This window comes from Dromaius novaehollandiae, chromosome 2 (genome assembly GCF_036370855.1).
Source record: "Dromaius novaehollandiae isolate bDroNov1 chromosome 2, bDroNov1.hap1, whole genome shotgun sequence".
Lineage (NCBI taxonomy): Eukaryota > Metazoa > Chordata > Aves > Casuariiformes > Dromaiidae > Dromaius > Dromaius novaehollandiae.
In genome coordinates this window covers 53,759,693-53,780,256 of record NC_088099.1, presented here as the reverse complement: position 1 = coordinate 53,780,256, position 20,564 = coordinate 53,759,693, and the positions used below count along the sequence as shown (strand labels likewise).

The following is a 20,564-nucleotide window of genomic DNA, read 5'->3' as shown; positions in this document are numbered from 1 at the left end:
TAGGTATAGCCCGCTTTCCTAAAGGAAGAAATTGTAAATTTGTAGAAAAGAGCATGTAACTAAAAATAATTCTTCTAGGATTTCTGTTAATAAGCACAGATGAAGTCCTAGCATGGAACTGAGGTTTGTAACTGATTTCTTGCTGGTTGCAACCTTAGTTCCTGTTTGGAGTCTATTTTTTTCTGAGGCTCTTACTCTAAATACTAGCGAAACCAATCTGAATTAATGACCATGACACTGCTTGGGATTATGATCTCTCACTTGGGAACTTCTCCTGTAAATGAAATAAGAAAGATAAAAGACAAAGAAAGTAATGATGGGCTAGAGATTTCATGAGTGTCTCACAATATTAGGAAACTGAAGTACATTTTACAAAGACAAAAATCTTAGATATGAATATTAAAATACAGAAGATACCCATTAGTTAAATAAACAAAAAACCCTGAAGAACAAAGTGATTATTTTGATCAAAATATGGAAAAAAGCAGTAAGGCAAGAGGTTAAAAAAAAAAACTTTTGGAATGTGAAGGGTCATCTGTCTTCACTATTGTGAATTCAGGTGCACAAGAATTTCATCAATGGCATGTTTAGGATAAGTACGTATTTACGATGACCTTAAATGAACTGTGGTTGTTTGATTCAGAGCACTGTGTATAGCTCAAATTCAATGAAACGTACCAAATTACCAAAAACCTGTCTAGCTGCAACACAGTTCTAGTTTTGCTGCTTATGCAATGTTGCTTGGCTTTTGTTTTACCTTTTCCTTTTGCCCACCCTCAGTGACTATGTACATCTCCCACAGGAGGAAAAATATTTACTTAAAATTATTTTGTGGTGACAGTATTTAGTCAAAGGAGGATCAGTGCTACAACGCAGGCAACCTTCAGAAAAAAAAATTTTGTAAAATATTTTTCAAAAGAGGCGTAAAGCTTGACAACAATCTCCAATTCGAGACATTAATACTAGGCAGTGCTACTATTAAGCACAGTAAATTTCAAGCAATTCGAGAAATCAGGAGGATTTTTAAAGCACTTAGAAATAACGAAGCTTTGGGCAGAGAGCCACGCTCATCCTTAAATACAGTGGAGCTCGCTCTCTGCTGTAATGTTACAGCTTACGTTAAAAAGCGGGTGCAGATGGCACAGTGGCTTTTCCACTTTGAGGCGGAATTTAAATCCCTTAATTTCTCATCTGGATCGCAGCACTGAGCCCTACCGCAGCCGAGGGGATAGGAGCACGGCATTCACGCAGGCAGCGACCGAGCCCCCGCCTTCTGATTAGAGGGGAAGATGTACCAGGTCTGTCTTAAGAGGAAACATATTCAGAGCTCCTCCTGGGTGGCCAGGCACCGGCCAGAGCGGCCATGTCCTCCCCCCGCTGCCCTGCCTGCGCCCGGGAGGAACGAGCGCTCGGACATCGGCTAGGCGGGGCTGCCGCTCCGACCCAAGAGTGGGCCTCCCCGTCAGGGGACCGTTCACTTCCGCGGGAGGCGGGAGCGATTGTTCACGCCTGGATCCAACATGGCGGCCAACGCGACTACCAACCCGTCTCAGCTCCTGCCGCTCGGTAACCAGCGCCGCCGCCGCGGTGCCTCCGCTCTCTCCCGGTTGTTGCGGCGGCGTGCGCGCGTGGGGGGCTCCCCTCAAAGAGTGGGGAGGGAGGGCGGTTCCTAGGCTCCGCTGGCGGCGCCGCGCGTGTCGGGAGGTTTGAATGGGGGCCGGAGCGGTTGGAAGGCGAGGGGCGGGGCGCACGTCACGCGCGGCGGTGGGTGCTGACGTCACGGGCGGCGCGCGGCGGGTGCGCGAGGGCGGTGGTTGGAGGCCGGCTGGGCGGGGCAGGGGGTGGGGTGGGGTGGGGTGGGGTGGGGTGGGGAGGGGATTTCTCCGCGGCTGTGTCGAGGCCTGGCCGTGGCGGCGCGGGAGCGAAGCGAGGCGCCCGCCCTCGGCGTGCGAGGGATACGTCAAAAAGTGGCCGTCACGCCTTAAAGCTAGGTGGTTACATGGTTGTAGCTCAAACGTCAAGCTTTTCTGGTGGAAAAAGCAAAATAACCCCCCAAAACTGAGGCAACGTGTAGTATATAAGCTTTCCATTGCTCTAAGAGTAGGTGGTCGGGGAAGAAAGGTGAGGAGAACAGGTATAACTTGTCAATGAAATTTCTGTCTTGTGTCTTGTTAAATTGTGGGAACTTGGTGCATTATAACACTCCTCGAGCTGCTCAGGAGCAATGTCTGGATTGGTAAACTGTTCAGTTTCTGGCAGATGTTAACTGAGAGAGGTTTTAAATTTCTGCCTTTGGGGGAAATCATGGGTCTTTAAGAATGGACAGGATTCAAAAAAATTATTCATTCTTTTAATTTGGATGCAGCTGGATGCAGGCTGAAGATTATCCAACTTCGATGCTGAGCAATCACATACTAATTAAACATACAGTTAGCAGCAATAATAATATGTCTTCACCAAAGCAAGTATGTCATTACAGTACTATTACCTTAAAGACTCTTTAATGTAATAGTAGTAAGCTCTGTAAGGAAAACACTTATTTTTCTCTCTTACTAGTGTCCTTGGCGATTACTTTTTTGCCATCATGACAGACATTTTGTTTAGAAGTGTGTTTTTAATCCCTTTCAATCTTTTTTTTTCTTTTTTTTTTAATTTACAGAACTTGTGGACAAATGCATAGGTTCACGCATTCATATTGTGATGAAGAGTGATAAAGAAATCGTTGGAACGCTTCTAGGGTTTGATGACTTTGTCAGTATCCTTTGATGGAAATATTTAAGACTAAACTTTAGGTTTAATTCATTTGTTGATTTTTAACAGTTTGGTGTTCACTGAGTAGAAATTTCTTGCATTGATTAATATGTTACTCTCATTTTATAGATAAAATCACACTTCCATGTAAAATGAAAATAATTTAAAGGCTCTGTGCTGTACTTTCCTTGAAACTAGACTTTCAGATATGGTGTTAGAAGATGTTACAGAATTGTAAGTATTATTTCTGTCTCTTGTGGCTTTTTAAACTTTGGTTTCCCATGTTACAAAAACATGGTATCAGCAAAGTGTTCTGATATTTTTAGACTGCTTGCTGACTGAATAATTTAGACCTTAGACTTAAACTAGAGGATGATCTTTTGAGGACAGCCATGTCATAGAGCACCTGTTTCCTGGTTTATCTCTGTAAATATTTTTAATGAAGTTCCTAATTTATGGCATTAATTTTGCATAGGTTCTGTGTTGAACTCTCCAGTAGTTTGTTTGTTTTTTAAGTCTTCATAACATATAGGCAAAAATTTGAAAACCTGGCACACTTAAGGATAAATATTTATTACTTTGTCTTGCAATCTTACTGTTTGAAACCTACTTTGAATATTAGTGGTAGTCAAGATTTTGATAAGATTTGGAGAGTAAATCCACATCGTTAAGTACCGAGAAGAAAAGTATAATGGATCTCTTTAGTCTTCAGGTAGCTTTCTTTACCCAGGTGGCCAGTGTATCAAAATCATGTTGTGACATAGCTAATTTGTTACTTCTGATAAATTCCATTGTAATATAGAGCTTTGTGTCAGTACTATAATCAAAACTATAATCATTTTCCATAGTTACATGTTCTTATTTATTTACCTTTTCTTTTTTTTTCTTTTCCTCATGCCATTTCAGTGAAATTACACCTGAGGGCAGAAGAATTACAAAACTAGACCAGATTTTGCTAAATGGAAATAACATAACAATGGTAAGTCATTATCGCCAATAGATTGTGTACATTTATTTTTTGTACTTGCTGAGTTCAGTTATTGCTGGATTTGCTACTTCAAGCTGAGTGTTCCATTACAGAAGCTACTTCAAGGAGCTTCAGGGACATATATGTATATGACTGAGGCTAGAGAAGCAATCTTATTGCCATACTTGTCACATGTTACAGTATAAAATTTGTGAAAATAGGATGACCATAATTTCATTTTGTTGAATCCTTTTCTGGTCTTCAGGTATGTTAGGGAGTCACTTCTGGCTTTGGAACCTTCTTTGTAGCCTGGTTGATTTAGTGGCTTTTAACTAATGAGTGCTTGGCTGTATAACTATGTGGGGCAGGACGCATTCAAATCACATCCGTTATGTTCTGTATGCTGCGTTTGCAGCAGTTTGACACTCCTGCCAAGTCATTCAACTATTGAAATAGCATACGATGCCTAGGGAGCAGTGCCTTTATGGTCTGAGAAAAGATACGGAGGTCTGTTGGGCTATACTGAATTAGAAGCATTATGATTTTAGTTTACTGCATGTTGATATATGTAATCCAGGACTGAACCAATAATTGAGTATTGTGATTATGCATCCCTAAGCTGAATTCTGCAACTTCCTAGACACTTTACCACAAAAATAGATGTATTACAGTAGCTTTTTGCTTATTTGCATAGCCGGCTGCAAAGTCAGGGCCTACTATATCTGAATATAAGGGCATTCCTAGTTCTGTGAGAAGAGGAAAAAGACAGACTTGAGTCTAGGTTGACTCTCTGAAGGAGGAATAACCTCCACACCACTACCTTCTTACTCTCTGTCCCACCTTTCTGAGCAAGTGCCATCTTGCCTTAATTTCTAAGCCTTTTCCATTTTGGCTATTCTCCTGCATCCTTAATGGATAGTGTATACTCAGACTTCTTATATGGGGTGAAATTACGGTCATCCAGTAGATGTGGAAGTATCTTGCCCTTAAAACAGAAGTTGCTGATTCTTAGAGTGCAAGTATTGGGCAATACATCTTGTATCTATTTTCGAGGAAATCTTCTGCTGTCAAAAATTATGGTTTAGGCTTTTTTTCTCTCTCTCTCTCTCTCTCTTTTCTCTCCCCCCCTCCCCCCTCCCCTCTCTCTCCTTCACCTCTGTCTCCAAATAAGGAAAGATCTTTGCCTTTAGAAGCTCTCAGCTAAATATTAAAAAAAAAATTGGTAAAAGCAATGTCTGACTGAATGTTTTTTTCCTTATTCATATTTTTTCTTTTGTATTTCCTTTGTGTTGTTCGGTTCTTTACTTTCTTCACAGGAAAATACTATGTTGACTAATTTCCTGCTATGTTTAGAAGAATTCCGGCTCTTTATAAGCCTTTGCACTCCGCTTTGCAATAAAAATTGGAAAGAGGAAACAAATTTCCCAGTATAGTAACAGTCTGGGGAAGAACCACTAATTGGAGAAAAGCTTCTTGGCAGGAAGCATACTCTTTGTCCTTTTGAAAATGAGTTGTAGTCTTTGTAGGCAGAATCATCTTCTTGAATGGAGTAACAGATAATGTTTTGTTATCTAGGAACTCTTCTATTTAGTATTAAACGTTTTTGTATTCTGGAGTTTCTTTTTGACATGTATGCCTCTCTGGCAGTTACTGACTTCCTCTTTTGGGAGGGTAAGATAATATCAAATACAAAAAACATTTTTGTGTTTTGCTGTGAAATCTCCATCTGCTAAAATGTTAAGCAAGAAGCGTCAGATGCGGATTTGTATAACTCACATCCATGGCACTAACACAAAACCATCTTGCTCTTTTATAGCTGGTTCCTGGAGGAGAAGGACCTGAAGTATAAATTGATCCATTTGTCATCTATGAAGACAAGTTATATATGTATTCTAAATAGAGCTTTTGGGGTGTGGGTGTGTGTGGGGAGGTTGTGTTCCGTTTTTACACACATTTCAAGTTGATATTTGATAAAAGACAAAGATTTCCTCTTCAGGAAAGATGCACTGCTAATGCTGACTTTGTAAGTTGAAATCATGACTTTCTTGTAAAGGCGCACTAATCTGTTCTGAATAAAAGGCTTTCTTTTTGTTAATTATTGCGTTTAGCTATGTAAGTGCACAAGTTTGAGATGATTTTGCAACTGTTTCATGAAATGGAAAAGAATAGCTTATGTTCCAGTTGCTGTCAATCAGTCTTTAGTTTTCTCTCGCTGTTGCCTATATGTTGCAAGTCTATGTAAACGTTCATGAGCCAAGATGTTGTACTTCTTTGGAGTACAGGCAGAGATTAAGCTGGATCATTTGTTTAAACACTACTTGAGGCTGAATCACCTGAAACCAAGGTGAATGCTATGAAGTGTAGTAGAATTCTGAGAAGTTTGCAGAGTGGATGCATCTTTCTGAAGTTCAGGATCCTCTGGTTCTGCTGTCACAGAATAGTTGGGGTTGCAAGGGACCTCTGGAGATCATTCAGGTTCAGCTCTCTTGAACTTCTTTTGCTTGGTAGATACACCTTCTTACAGTAAAGACACTTTCATCATCATCATTAATCAAGAAAAGACCAGGCCTAGTTCATGTTTGGGAAAAGGCTAGTCTTACAACTTTTCACTCATGTTACTGGAGACTGCTTTTTCACCACTAAGTGGTGCTGTGTATACTTACTTAAATTAGAAGCTGCCCAGGCTTGCTTGCATGGTTTAGAGTAGTCATTTCAGAGTAAATATGTTCTTTTGGACGTTTCTGTGATCCAAACAGAAACATGACAGATATTGGAGGAAACCTCTACTTTGGAAGAGGCTCGATAAAGGAAGGAACTGGTGTATTTATTTTATCATGATGGACAAGAAACTAATGTGATTATAAATTATGTCCACTGCAGCTTATGCTTCCATAATGCCCTACTCTACTGATTTCTATGTTTAAATCTGTTTGGAGAAGATTCACAACTCCCTGCTGTTACTACAGAGACAAGCAGGGTAGAATATGGTCTCCTAGGGATAGTGAATGCCTTGCCTTCTTCCCATCACTAGAAGAGGAAAGAAGAGTTGAAGAAAGGGGCTCAGGAGCAGGAGACTGCAAGGAAGTTGTATTAGATCCTCTTGCCCCGCTTTGTCTGAGAAAAGTCTTCTGTTAGCTGGGTCTTAGCTTGAAGTATATTGAGAAGGACTTCTTGTTTTGGCCTTCTAAGGGGAAAAGACACCCCCTCTCTTCCCTCCCACAGGAACATGCTACATTAAGATCCATTTGCTTTGAATCTATGAACTGCTTTTGTGCTGCTCAGATTAGACAGTGACAGTGTATACCCTTGGCTCTCTGAATGGTTTTTAATTTTTTGTCCCTCCTTCCTTCTTCAAATTTTTTTAATATATCATCAGAAAATCAGGGTTTTTTTTTTTTTTAAACTTTCATTTGATTAGAATCATTTCATCTGTTGGTTTTAGCTCCCAAATACTTTGTCAGTTGAGTTCTTTTCTCAGAAAGCTTGATAGATAGTATAATACTATTTTTAGTCTCTCTGTCTGTCTGTCTCCCTCTCTCTTTCTTGCCTTTGTAGTCACAATGGGAGATACACTTGTGCAAAAGCTATCTTGTAGCTAGGCTTTCTTGTGAAGGATGTTGTAGTGATTGCTTAATGACTGAATAAAACCTATTTTAAATGCATATCATAGCATCAGTATTTCTAAAAGGAAAAATTAATAAAATTAAAGAGAATGCGACACCTACTTATATCTTCAGACTAACTTTCAGAGCATGTTCTGATCTATGTGAAGTGTTTTGGATTTCTCAGAGTGGTTTAACTTTCAGACTGCCAGTGTGTATGTGTGCAAGAATCTCATCTGACTTAATTTCCCCCCCCCCACCCCACCCCCGGAATAAGAGTCTGTAAATGTTCTGCTGTATGCATTTACTTTCTACTTCACTTAATATTTTGAACACATTCTTAAACTGAGTAGAGATTTCATGCTTGGGAGAGAAAAAGAATAAATCTTGACTCAAAGCAACTATCCATAGGCAAGGCAAACTTTTGTTTTTGTTTTGACAGCACAAGTATTTTATTCTTTCAAGATTTTGTTATCTCTAGAATAAAAAGTTGGTGTTGCCTCACTTCCTTCTTGTCTGTGGTTGTGTTTTTTCACCCCCTTCAGAGGAAGTGCTAAGACTATTTTCTCTTAGGAAGATATTTTGACTCAGGACTTTGAGGTCTGCAGACATCACTTTAAAGACAGTTTCCTTATGAAAGGAAAAGTTTGTAACTTTGAGCTTGAAATTCCAAGTATTCTAGTCTGATCTGCTTTGATTTGCAGTTCTCATTCAATATTCATATTACTTGTTGCTTTGAAAGTAGAAGTAATAAGCTTTTCTATTAAATGGACCTTTTTTTTTAACCTCTGTAAATTTAGTGTTTAATTGTGTTGCTACTGTACTGTCCTTTGGAAGCTTTTGACAGTATGCTGCAGTGGTACCCTAAAGCAGCAGTCTGGAAAACAAGTCAGTCATCTAAAATAGTACCTGAACCTTGAATTTTAAAAATACACACAGCTTGAAGAGTTAAAAGCACGGTGTTCATTAGGTTAAAATAACTTCTTTATGCTCATGACATACACGGTGATAGTTCCTTTTCTTCTTCTCCTCCCCCCCCCCCCCCTTTAATGATGGCACTGGATGCAGTGATCTTTAACTTTTCTACATGACTAACAGTACTGTGTTGTAGTATGGATGTGGTTCCTTTCTGCATTCTATTTTGTCTTACAGAAATCTGAATATTGCTGTTGGAAATGTTTTCTACGTTTGTCTAGCTATTCATTAAAAAAGCAAAAAAAAATCCAAACCCTAACCATTTTACTGCTTGCCCTATGACTATATAGGCTTTCCCTGTTTAATTTCTATCCTCTTTTTCAGCACTTACTCTATTTTTTACCATATGAAATGAAACAAGATTCCTTGATTACTGTTGGCTTTTGACATGTTTCTCATCCTTACGGAATTGCACAGCATTTCTGTCATACAGTTTCTATGGAACCAATGAACACTTTGCATGTCTGTTTTCAAATACCAATGTTAACAAAAGCTCATACACTTCATGATCATAGATTTATGGATACTTAATATATGTTATAGTCTTTTTTTTTTAATAATGCTTTTTTTTTTATTATTTTCTCCACAGGAACTAGCAAGTCAGTCTGTTTTTATTACTTGCAGCTTTTCTGTATCGACAAGCTTTGAAAAGCAGAAAAACTGTATCAAGTGCACAATTATGATGGTGATTTTAAAATACTAAGTTGCTCAATCTTAGGAGAAGCATGCGTAACTGTGAATGAGAATCTGTAATACAGCATTGCTAGCATTTGCTAAAAAAAACATTTCTAAGAGTGAAGCATTTGCTTTATAAATGATACTTGAGGAGCATTTCTGATGCTGTTAAGTTAATTGAAAATTTTTCACTGGTTTCAGTGGTTATGTGAGTTTAATTTCTCTTCTTATGTGAAAACTGATGAGAAGAGAAACCCACATTTGAAGGAAGATTTTGTTTAGTTAGGCTAATCCGACTGGGAACCTACTAATTTAAGAATAATTTTAAAAGATTTGGAGAATTGGTTAAAGGCAAATAAGTAAAGTTGATGATAGGCTTCTACATCAGCTGTAAGTTTTGAATATAGTCAGGAGGCCATCCCAGATCTTTTTGGAGTCTAATTGGAATGTGTAAGTTTTAAGACTTATCTGTGATGAGCTGACAGGCTGTGTTTCTCAAAAACACAAATGCTGTAAGTTTGTTTCTTGCATGGCAGTGTCTCTTCTCACTATTAGCAACTATACAGTTGGTTAAAAGACAAAGTTGGTGAATTAGGTGTGTAGTTATCAAAATAGCTGTCAATGTTTCAACACTGCAGATCCTTTCTGTAATGATAGTGTTGGTGTGTATCTTAAAGAATTCAGCTAATCCTCTCTTAAACTCATTTAAACTTTTGGCTTCCACTACATCCTTGACAATATGTTTCACAGGCTTTGGATGAAAAAGTATTGCCTTTTAAAAAAAGGAAGGGGGAGGGAGAAAAGGGATAGAAAGTCTGTTGTCTGCCAGTGTTCTAGGCTGCTTACTCTTTCCCCTCACAGGCTGACCCCTGCCAAATTTTTTTTTTTTTTTTTTTTTTTTTTTTAGAGCTCAGTCTTATCCTGCCCTCTGCACCTTTGGTCATCTCTTGAAGCATCCATAGGTAGATAAATATAACTAATTTATTTTTTATTTTTTAGAGATTTAATAGTCTTTATACAAAAGTAATTTAAAACTCGAACGTATGTTTGTGCTCATTATCAGTTGTTCCTTTTTAATGAAAATCAAAACTAATGTTAAGTAAGAAACATATTGAAAGTAACTAATAGCGTCCTAATCTTGTTCAGTGCCAAGAGATCCTTGGTGAAAACGGAGACTTTGTATACATAATTAGGGCCATTTTCTAGGTGTTTTTCTAGGTCTGAGCACTGAAATATTTCTGTCATATGTTGATGTATTCGGTATCATTGACTTTAGTAGAACACATACACTTAAACTAGCTGAGGATCTGATAATAGGTTTTTATACAATACCTAATGCAGTGTTGTGGATTACTTGTTTTCTGAAATAAAGACTGCAACTGAGCATCTTCACAGGACACTGAATCCTTGATCTGGAAATTGTACTGACAGTGACATTAAAGAATTCATGCTCATAGCTTCACTGATTCCTTGCAGCCCTGTAAGTGAATTAAGGACTTGGACAGTAAGACATGTTCTTGTTTGTTACGGTACTACATACAATGATAGAAGTGTTACATTACCAATTATAGCAAATGCAGTTTGCTTTGATGCCTGAAGAATCTGTTGTTTTAAATGGGTTTGCACAGGTAATGCTAATTGTATGGCTTGAATGAAATAGGATCTTGTAATACTTATAGTCTGAAGTATATAAGGAGTTTATATTGTTGTGGTTGCAGCTGGAGTGGGGGGATTAGTTAATTACCTGCAAAATTTTTATATTTTAAATATGAACAAAGCAATATAACTGGAACACTTGCTTTCATTTTTACAAGAGGAAATTACATGTTATAAAGTTAGTGTTTAGCACTATTTATATATCAGATTTCCCTTTTTATAATTAAGATATTATCTATTTATTGAAGACAGTGAGTCCAGCACAAATATTAGGATTTATGTGAAATTTTCAAGTGCTAACTATCTGTTCAATTTATGCTTGTCAAGTTTGAGAGACTACATGATGTCCTGTGAAAAGCTACTTACTACTACTAATTGATATTTTCATTTGTAGACTTTGCCTTTTCTATGCTCCAAATTCGCATAAAAATAATTTTATGTATGAAGAAAAAGATACATTAAAGCTGTTTGTCAAACGGTTTCAGTACATACCTAAATTCCTCTAAATTCAGCATTAAACTTTCTGAAGTATTGCTACAAGCTGTTTTGGCTAATAAATGTAAACGGTCAGCTTTGTATTAAAAATATATCTATGTGTTGTAAATATGCAATAGCACACAACAAGTTACCAGGCAACTGCATGCTCCAGATACAGTAGGAGGCACAAAGCACCTGGTCTGTTCCTTTCAATCAGTGGAAAAGTACAGATCCTCCTGTGACCTCAATTACTGTGACAAACATATAGATAAGAATACTATTCTGCTCCTCTCACAGTGGGAGAAACACTGTGTGTGTTTCTGCAGTGTGCAAGAATCAACAAGATTTTTTAAATTTCTAAAATAGTTATAAAAAAAAAATTTAAAAACTAATTTACCCCAAGCCAGATTTCAGGATTCTTATTCTCAGTTACAAGTTACTTTACAGTTACACAACTATGTGGACTGTATTGAGAATGAATATCTTGTATGTGACGTACTTTAGAGTTTATTTTCGGTGTTCTAGAGACTTCTGCTGATTTATTGCCTTCATTTGCTGGTGATAACTGGCAATAGACCTAATGCATATTAGTTTCAAGGTGCTATTGAGAAGATAATTTGCCCATGTTCTAACTGCTGTTGTAGACACTGTTTCCATAGATTTCAAGTAACATATACAAAATATCTTTTCATATTAATGCTGCGTTTCTTTATCTGGAAGAATGTTTCTGTTCTTCCCTTCCCCACAGATATATGTTGATCTGGAATATCATGCTATTGCAGAGTTCTTGGTCTATCTACTTACAGATTATTCATTTTGCATATTTATAAATATGTATCTACCTTTATATACACTGATTAATATGCAAATGTTTAATATGCAACTGTTACAGAAGTAAGCTATTTTGCTGGTTTTGGTGTTTGGCCTCAGTCAGTTGTTTTACGATCTAATAAATGTCTGATGACAGAGAAAGGGAATATCAGAAAAGAGAGGAGTTAGGTTTTATACAAGAAATATTTTCTTGTGAGATTTAAGAGAACATAATTTTGGAATAATGATTTACATAGTGCTGACAGTGATCTGTGGGCCTAATGTTTTGCAAGAAACTAAGGTGCTGATCTTAAAAACAGTGTTTTATGGGAATCAGTTTATCCATGTGTAATCTCTTCCCATTGTGCTTGACAAAGAAATGAATTTGTATGTGTGGACATATGCATATACATACACAGTTGTAAGTGGCACAGCTGGGGACATAAATGCTTACGTTTATGGCTGGTGACCATAGACATAGACAAAGGGAGGGGAATAGTGAAAGAAGAATCTTGAAAGATAATCTAGTGTCTCTCTTAGCCCAAAGGTGAATGATCGACTATCTGTATCAGTCCTGGCAAAAGCTTGTCGAAGTAATTATTCTTACTTTTGCAAAGTTTTTTTCTGGTACCTACCCTAAGTTTTCCAGAGTGTAATTTAAGCTCTGTTTTTTCAATGTGCTATGTACAGTGGATGTGCAGGAAAGTTTTCTTTATAGCTACCTTTTAGATGTTTAAACATTGCTAATTCTCTTCAGTCTTCTCCTCCCTATTAACATAGTAATTCTGTCTTTTTTTTTTTTTTTTTTAAATCAGGCTTTTATACTTTGCTGATCATCCTTATGAGTTTCCTGTAGGCTCCCCCCAATTGGTCTACACCCTTCTTGAAACACAGTACACCATTTGGAGGGTTCAGCAGCTCATCTCTGTGAAGCGTGGTGCAAAAATACTATATGGAGGCACTAACTCCGTTGTGGTATGGATGTGGCAGGTTATCACCGGGCCTTTCAAATAGTAAGAAATGGTACATGCAGTTAGGTTACAGGAACAGGAAATGGGGCTGGTACACTGGGTGTTCAAGCTTACAGTGCAGCTATGTGGGCTTTGGATGCCAAAAAGAATTATGAGGCTCAGAGGGAGCTGCTGCTGTATCTTGATGAATGAAATGTAGATGTTAAATGACTTTGAAGTTTTCAAAGTCAGAAATTCAAGTCAGATGCCTGTTTCCAGATTGCCCATGAAAATCATTTTGCACTTCCCTCTCTTATACAACTTTTTTATTTGCATTGTATATTGTCTAGCAGCTTTTATCTCCAAATTAACGTTATGCTTGTATGATAGGAGATGTAATGATCTTGTAATAATAGGCATAATCCAAGTCATGTAAAATGTCAGCATTTAAAACAGAACCACGATAAATTATCAATACAGCTGTTGCTTACCATGCCTTCCCTATTACAGCTGATTTAATTGTTGATGACTGTTCTTCAGACTTCAAGCTGTAACATATGATTTTTGGTTTTGGTGGTGCTATGAAATTGCTGATGGCACTGTCTTAGCCTGCTGGATAAAGAGTAACAAATAATATATGTATTACCTGTGTGTGTGTTATCTGTGTGATCAGCAGACAAACAGCTTTCTGTTCAAATCAAAGGGGAAGAAAGTTGTGCCAGTTTGCCTAGGTTCTCTAATACCATACATCTTTCTCACACTTATTCTACTCTATTTTCCTCCTTGATTAGGATCAGTTAATGACTGGAACACATTTGAAAACTGCCTGTCACTATAGAAAAGAGATTTGTTGGTTTCCTTGTGTAATAAGTGGACTTTGAAGAAGTTACATGCTGCTCATCCCTAAAACAGGAATGTCTTACTGGAAAGTAGGAGTTTCTTATTGGAAAATAAAATAGAACTGAGCCCCTATGGACAAAAATGTGTTGATGAATCCTACCATGCAGTGCTATGTAATATTAATCAAGACATAATGACTGTCTTACCCCCTGAAAACAAATCCATTGCTAAAATGATGTTTCTTCCAGGTCTCTCAAAGCAACTTCACAGATGAGAATGTGGAGCTCAATGTTGAAGCAGTAAGGGCTGTTTTTTTTCCCTTTTTGAATAGTAGAGCTTTTATAATAGTTTTAAAATCTGTAGCATCTTCTTTCACCTCCTTATTAGCACATTAACAGAGCAGAGTCTGTACTTTTTCCTTCCGAATGGCTTCACAAAAGAAAATATTGGTTGTGGTCATTGGTTGTGGTTACTTGTTTGGAAAAAAAATGGTACATTGATCAAGTGCAACTGCAGCAAATATTTCTTTGCATAAACAATTTAGAATTTTTCTGCACTGATACTCATTAGAAAAAAATCAAAACATTAAAATATTACTTTAGGGAAAAAGCTATGCTTGTTTTCAGAAAACATTTTATAATAATAAGTGGAACATAATTTTGCAGGAAAACTTATTTTCTTAGCACTTGGAAGTGAGTTGTTATGGCTGTCTGCAGGCAAGCTAGCGCTTAAGTAGAAAATTTTTGGTCCATTTGTGATTCTTACTGTGGCCTCCCAAATGAAAAGTCAGACTACATGAACTCTGGTCATCTATCTTACAGAAAATTGATGTGTTTTGCAAATTAAAATTGCTCTGGAAAGAAGCAAAACCAAAGGACAAGAAATACGATCTGATGATTTTTGGTTACCATCCTGTATGGTTTAAACAAACTGTATAAGACCCAAATGTTTTCAGGATGTAATCTCCACTTAGCTGCAGGAAGACTGAATGTGCTTTATGAGTAGTTTCTTGTTTTCATGCATGTTGCCAATATTCCTGTAATACTGCAAGAAATTTTAACAGTTGTAAACAACTAGATAACTCTAACCTCAAACATACATCTATCTCAAATCATTTCTGTATCAAGGCTAGTCTATTCCATTAGCTTTCTAGGTTAGGAACTCTTTCATTGTAATCTATTTCTCATTATATGAGATAGACAATGAAAGAACTTCATGAAATGTGTGAAAGGGAATATTGAATGAGGAGAAAGAGAAGCAATGAGTTTTGGAATGAAGATGCAGTGTATAGGTTGTGTTCCAGGTCACAGAGGAAAGAGCTGTTTTGGTTATGATACCAAAATATTTCTCTTTAGTTCTTCCAGAACCTTAACAGTAATTTTTTCATACCCGGAAACATAGAAGATCCTAAGAAGTTAATTTCATCCTCTTAATAAAGGCTACTTGGCTAACATGACATCATTGCATCTATGAGGTCTATATTAACTTGAATATCTTTCTCAATGACACTTACCAAACTAAAGGTTTTATTTTCCCATCTGTTCCTGCAGCCTCTATCAGTTTTGATAAGGCTAAGTATATTGTTAGAGGTTTGAATTCACAAATCTGTTGAAGCATGTAAGTATCTGGTTAATGGTTAAGATCAGAAGAAACTCTACCGAGTTGAAGTGGGATAAGGGTGAAACAATACGTCTGGTTTTAGGACACTTGATACTTGTTCAGAAATGCCATACCTACATGATGCAAAGCAGTGAATTGATGCAAAGTTGCTCTACTAATTCATTTTATTAATAAACTTCGAAGGGGCAATTGTCCTAGCAGATTCTATGAGGAGAGCAAACAGCCCATGGATCCATATCTAGAACAAAAACTGACATAAATACCATATGGTATGTTCTGGCTTAATCAGAAGAAATTTACTTATACCTGATCCAGATTTCAACTTCTAGGTGATCCAGTAGTGCACAGGTTTAATATTAATGAATATGAAACTATAGCTTCTGCACTTCATTGGATCGAAGCCAAAATGTGCAGCACCTTACAGGTGCAAGCTGAAGTGTAACCACCTATTTTTTACCATACTGTCACTATTTTTTTATCCCATGTTCAGTTTCAAAGTTATTGTAAATGCTAAGCTGTGTGTATGCTATAACACAGTATGTTTAGTAAGTAGAAATGAATGTTTCCTAATAGCATAAGAAACAAACAACATCTGGCATAGAATTATAATTTACATCAAAACCATAGAGTAGGATTTTGTCAGGAATTATATATAACAAGATAATGACACTGCCAAATAATCTGTTTTCCTCACAACTGAGGATGTGAATTTTCAGTAAGACTTAAGTGAATGAAACATGCAAGGAAGAACAATTATTGAACACAAAGAGACTAATATTAAACTGGAGTCAAATTTTCACACAAAATTAGGCTTTATTCTGAAGTTTCAAGCTGGATAAAAAGAGACAAGATTTTTTGCATTGAGACAACAATTTTTTTTTTTTGAAGGTGCATGCTGAAAGAAAGTGTACTACTACATTTAAATTAGCAGTTTATGAAAAAGCAGGTGCAGCTATAGAAAGTGAAATCCTTGATTATTTCCTCCTGAAGTCATCCAATACTGTTTAGCCTTATGGATAGTTGACATTTACATCAAATTTAAAGCTAATAGTTTCCTCTTCCAAAGGTTTAACTGTGCCTTGGGGAAATGTTGCTTCCCTTCAGGAATAAAAGGGAATTACTGCTAGGGGAAATAGCTGTGTACAATATAAACTTCTCTGCCTTCTATGAGCTTTAGGAACCATTCTAATTTAAAGAAAAAACAGACAAATTTGGTGATTTTTTTTTTTCTGCTGACCAAATACAAAAGATTAATTTTCCAAGGATGACATTTCTCAGCTACCTGTAACAGTATTTTCTGTCCTGTGTTAAGCATTTAGCTGAAACTGTGCTATCGTGTGATAAACTCTGGTTGTCCTTTATACTTAAAATGGGATTAAAGTTAACAATTGTCTCCCTCTAGAACCTTGTTCAGAGCTATGAATTTGAAGCTCCCAGGGAAGAACTGTTTTAATTTAATCTGTATTCCTGTTTAACAAACAAGAGAGGACACTCTACTTGATATTATGATGCTTCTTTACTCCAGTCACTCTTTTCTGACATGCTGCAGTCTCCCAAAGGATGGGATGGTGTCATGAGCACTCAGGCACAGCATATCCAGTTTAATTCAAATAATTGGCATGTATTTGTTAGGCTGCTGCCTATAAAAAGCATTTCACTATGGCAATAGTCCCAAGTGACAAAGTGGATGGTCTGTTGGTGTAATTAAACCTCTCTTGTGTTGCTGCTTTCCCCACCCCATCCCCCATCAAGCTTGTAGCAAAAATCAAGTAACAGTATCTTGAAATGAAAATGGAAATGTTAGTGGGTTTTAAGGCAAGAAGAACCATTATATAGTTTAATCTCCTCTATGTTGTAAGAGATTTCTGTGAGATATTTGCTAAACCAAACTTAGTACTTTCATTCTTATTTATTATGGCATTGTTAAGTAATGGTATGGTAATGTGAACCAGGAATGCATTGCAGTGGTACAAGCATACAGAAGTAACTGAGTTTCTATGCAGTACCTTCATATTGGAGACACATCATGATTTGATTTATATGTATAGTTAATATTCACATACTTCCCACAACCTTTATGATTTAGCTAGTTATTAGAATTGTTCTAATTTGTGTGTACAGAGTTTCCAGTGATACAGTAACACTGGATGCTGTAAATATTTAGAGAAATGATTAATGATGAAATTCTGAACTTGCAGAAGAGAGCCACCATCTCCGATATATTTCTTTTCTTCAAAAAAAAGAAACCCATCAATAGTACCAGTGCTGTCTAATCAGAATGCTATATTATGGCATTTTCTTTTAATGTCATTGCATAGGATTGAGATGATAGACACTTCACAGTTTTGGAAAAAGCTGGAAGCTCATGAAGATAAAAGTACAAAAGGTTCATAATAAAATACAAGGATCCATAAGATAGCAAAAAGAAAACATCCAATGACAGAAATGCCTTTGCAGTATTTTTACCCCATCCCATCAGTCCTCCAAAATCTTCCAGGGATTTTTTCTTTTTTTTTTTTTTTTTTCTATGAAATACAAGTCTATTGCATGTCTATTGGTTTGTTTTGTGTCAAATTATATGTGCAGAATACTGAGCTGTTCTCTCTTATTTGAGGATCATGTAGCTAAAGAAACAAAGGAAGAGCTCAGATCTAAGAGCTGCGGTATCAACTGTTTATTAGCAAAGACTTAGTGTTTAAACATATTCAGCTCCGAGTCTCTGATCTCATGACTATAACATGCATATAGATAATAGCTTGCAGCTATTTCTATTAGAGGAAATGACAGCTCATTCTTAACACTTCAGGTAACCATTGCTTTGAATTTAATGCAACTGTATAAAATACAATAATAGCACACATATGGATGAAATGTTGCAGGACAACAAACATGTAGAATACATAAATAATCATGATTTAGAAGCTAAGAGGCAGACTGAAGTGCCAGAAGATGTGTTTCAAAAAATTCCTTTTTAGATATCTAATTCCACTGGTTTGCATTTTTAAGTGGCTAAACATCTTTCAAAAAATACCCTAGAACTGCCTCAGCTTGTTTTATGTATCTGAATGCTGCCCCTACTGAGAAAGCGTTAAGTGAGGTCCTTCTCCTGATTTCACAAGCAATGTGTCTTGCATAAGGGAAATGAGAAATGGCTGTCTAGTGAAAGATAACAGAGAGCTTAGATTGCTTCTGGAAATGGACTCCTTAAAACACCTAAGCCTAAAAAAAGCAATCCTTAAGCTCAACTGGGCTTTACCATTTGATATATAAATATAAATTCCAGTTCCATTTTATATATAAATAAATGCGAATGAATAAATGAAGGTGTGAACTTTTCATTCTAAAACTAATTTTATAGGAGATGAAGGATGGCCTATAGCTAACTAAAATTTGGTATTTCCAGGGGAAGAAAGAAAAAAACACTTGAAGAACAGTAAATGTTCTGAATAAATATTTGAATTGCTTGGTCCATGAGAGTATATATGTTTGTCTTCGATTTGTTCAGAACTAACAAAGGAATCCTCTGAAATGCTGGCCAAAGCCTAGAAATAGTGACTTAGATGGTTTTCAGTGTAAACTGAATTGAATGAAAATGCTAATCCATCAAAATAGATCCCACTTGGCTAAAAATATTAGAACAGTTCATTGTGTAACTTTTGAGTGTTAAAAGGCTGCTAGCTGTAAGGCATAAATGCTGCAGGGCTGTGTAGTTCATGAGAAAGGTTGAGTCAAGAGAATTTATTTCTGTTGCATAGCATAGTTGTAGGTTTACTGCTGAATCTCGAATATTAGCCTAAGGGTGAAAGATGCAGAGTCCGTTCTTCAGTAGAGGGAAAAGTAGCAGATGGAGCAAGAATGCAAGAGCCCTATCCACCCTGTGCTACAGATCTGGCTTTGCCATAGGAAAGCCTGTTTAGTCAAAATCATCCACTAGACTGTTTTGGTACTTCTCTAGATGGATGTAAATAAAATAGATGGGCTGCTAGTGAGGGAGAATATGGGTGCACCTTTCTGTTCCCCACGTTACTCCTCCTCCTCCCCCACACTTGTTCTTTGGTTGCTGAACAGTGCTACTCTTCCTGTCTTTGTATCATGGCCAGACTTCGGTGTCATGTATCTTCTGGCCCGGCTCTGTCAGCCCTTACAGCGGATAAAATGTCGTAGCTACTGACAGAAATCTTGTCAGATGGCCAAGGAAAGGGCACAGAGCTCAGCGCTCGCCTCCTCTGCAGACAAGTTCCTGTGCAAGGCAGAACCCTGGTAACTGTCTAGAGGGAGGCAGGTATTCTTATTTCATGTTTGCTTCATGAACTCCTGAAGCCTCATTTCCTGCTGATTTGTGACTTAAATTTTATGGCTGATGCCTGACAAGAAATAAGCTAATACTGTAATCTTTCCTAAAGAGGGGGAGGAGCTTTTCGCCTTTATTTCTACAGTTTTTTTCATGAAACTTTCATTAGCTTTGCATCTTTGAGCACTTTATCCTTCTATCAGGTTTGTTCAAATCTGACTAAGGAGTTAAAAAATATGAGAGTCTATGAGTGTTATTTCCTCTGGAAATTAGGCTGAAATAAAGCAACAGCTCATTTCAGAACTGAAAATAGACTTCAGATCTTGTAGTGTGACAGACCCAAATTTCATCCACTTTGCATTTCAGAAAAATACTGACTCTCAGTCCCTTGCTGTGTAATAGCTGCTCCAGAAATTACATTGGCATCATGAGTATAAGGCAGCTTTTAGGTGATGGTTCACCAAAACAGAAATATTTGTAATATACCCACTTAAAATTTGAGATAGCCCAGTTCAGGAACAAATTTTGTATTATTCTTTAGGCTGTGTGTACAGGGCCTACACAGGCCTGTGTAGTAAGTGTCTGCAGCTGTCTGAAAGGATTGTATCAAAGTCCTAAGTTTAGAACTTTCTGGTGATGAAATAAAAATGTATAGGATCATACAGACCGGACTGTAATACCTACGTACAAATTGGCATATTTCATGTTTGGGCTAGAAAAAATAATTCTGGCATTTCTTAGTAATTCACAATTCTACAGTGCTGTATATCATTAATAATTTTACTCCTTCACTTTAAAGTAGTGCTTGTTTTAAATATGAATATTTAAATGAAACAGACTTTCCCTCGCCACACACCAAAACTGAGAAAACTGGGGAAATATAACTGTTGTCATAGAAGAGAGGTTAATACTTCTTTTCATTCCTTTCTTCTTGCGCTTACGAAAAATCC

The 20,564-nt window shown here is 37.0% G+C and overlaps 1 protein-coding gene across 1 annotated transcript; it reads left to right on the top strand.

Moving 5' to 3' along the window:
- Positions 1-1,453: 1,453 nt before the first annotated feature.
- Positions 1,454-7,380, top strand: LSM5 (LSM5 homolog, U6 small nuclear RNA and mRNA degradation associated). Its single transcript, XM_026100773.2, has 5 exons — positions 1,454-1,566; positions 2,660-2,755; positions 2,958-2,985; positions 3,658-3,730; positions 5,535-7,380. Exons 1-5 carry the CDS (start codon positions 1,521-1,523, stop codon positions 5,565-5,567), a joined length of 276 nt encoding a protein of 91 aa, XP_025956558.1. The 5' UTR covers positions 1,454-1,520; the 3' UTR covers positions 5,568-7,380.
- The last annotated feature ends 13,184 nt before the right edge of the window (positions 7,381-20,564 follow it).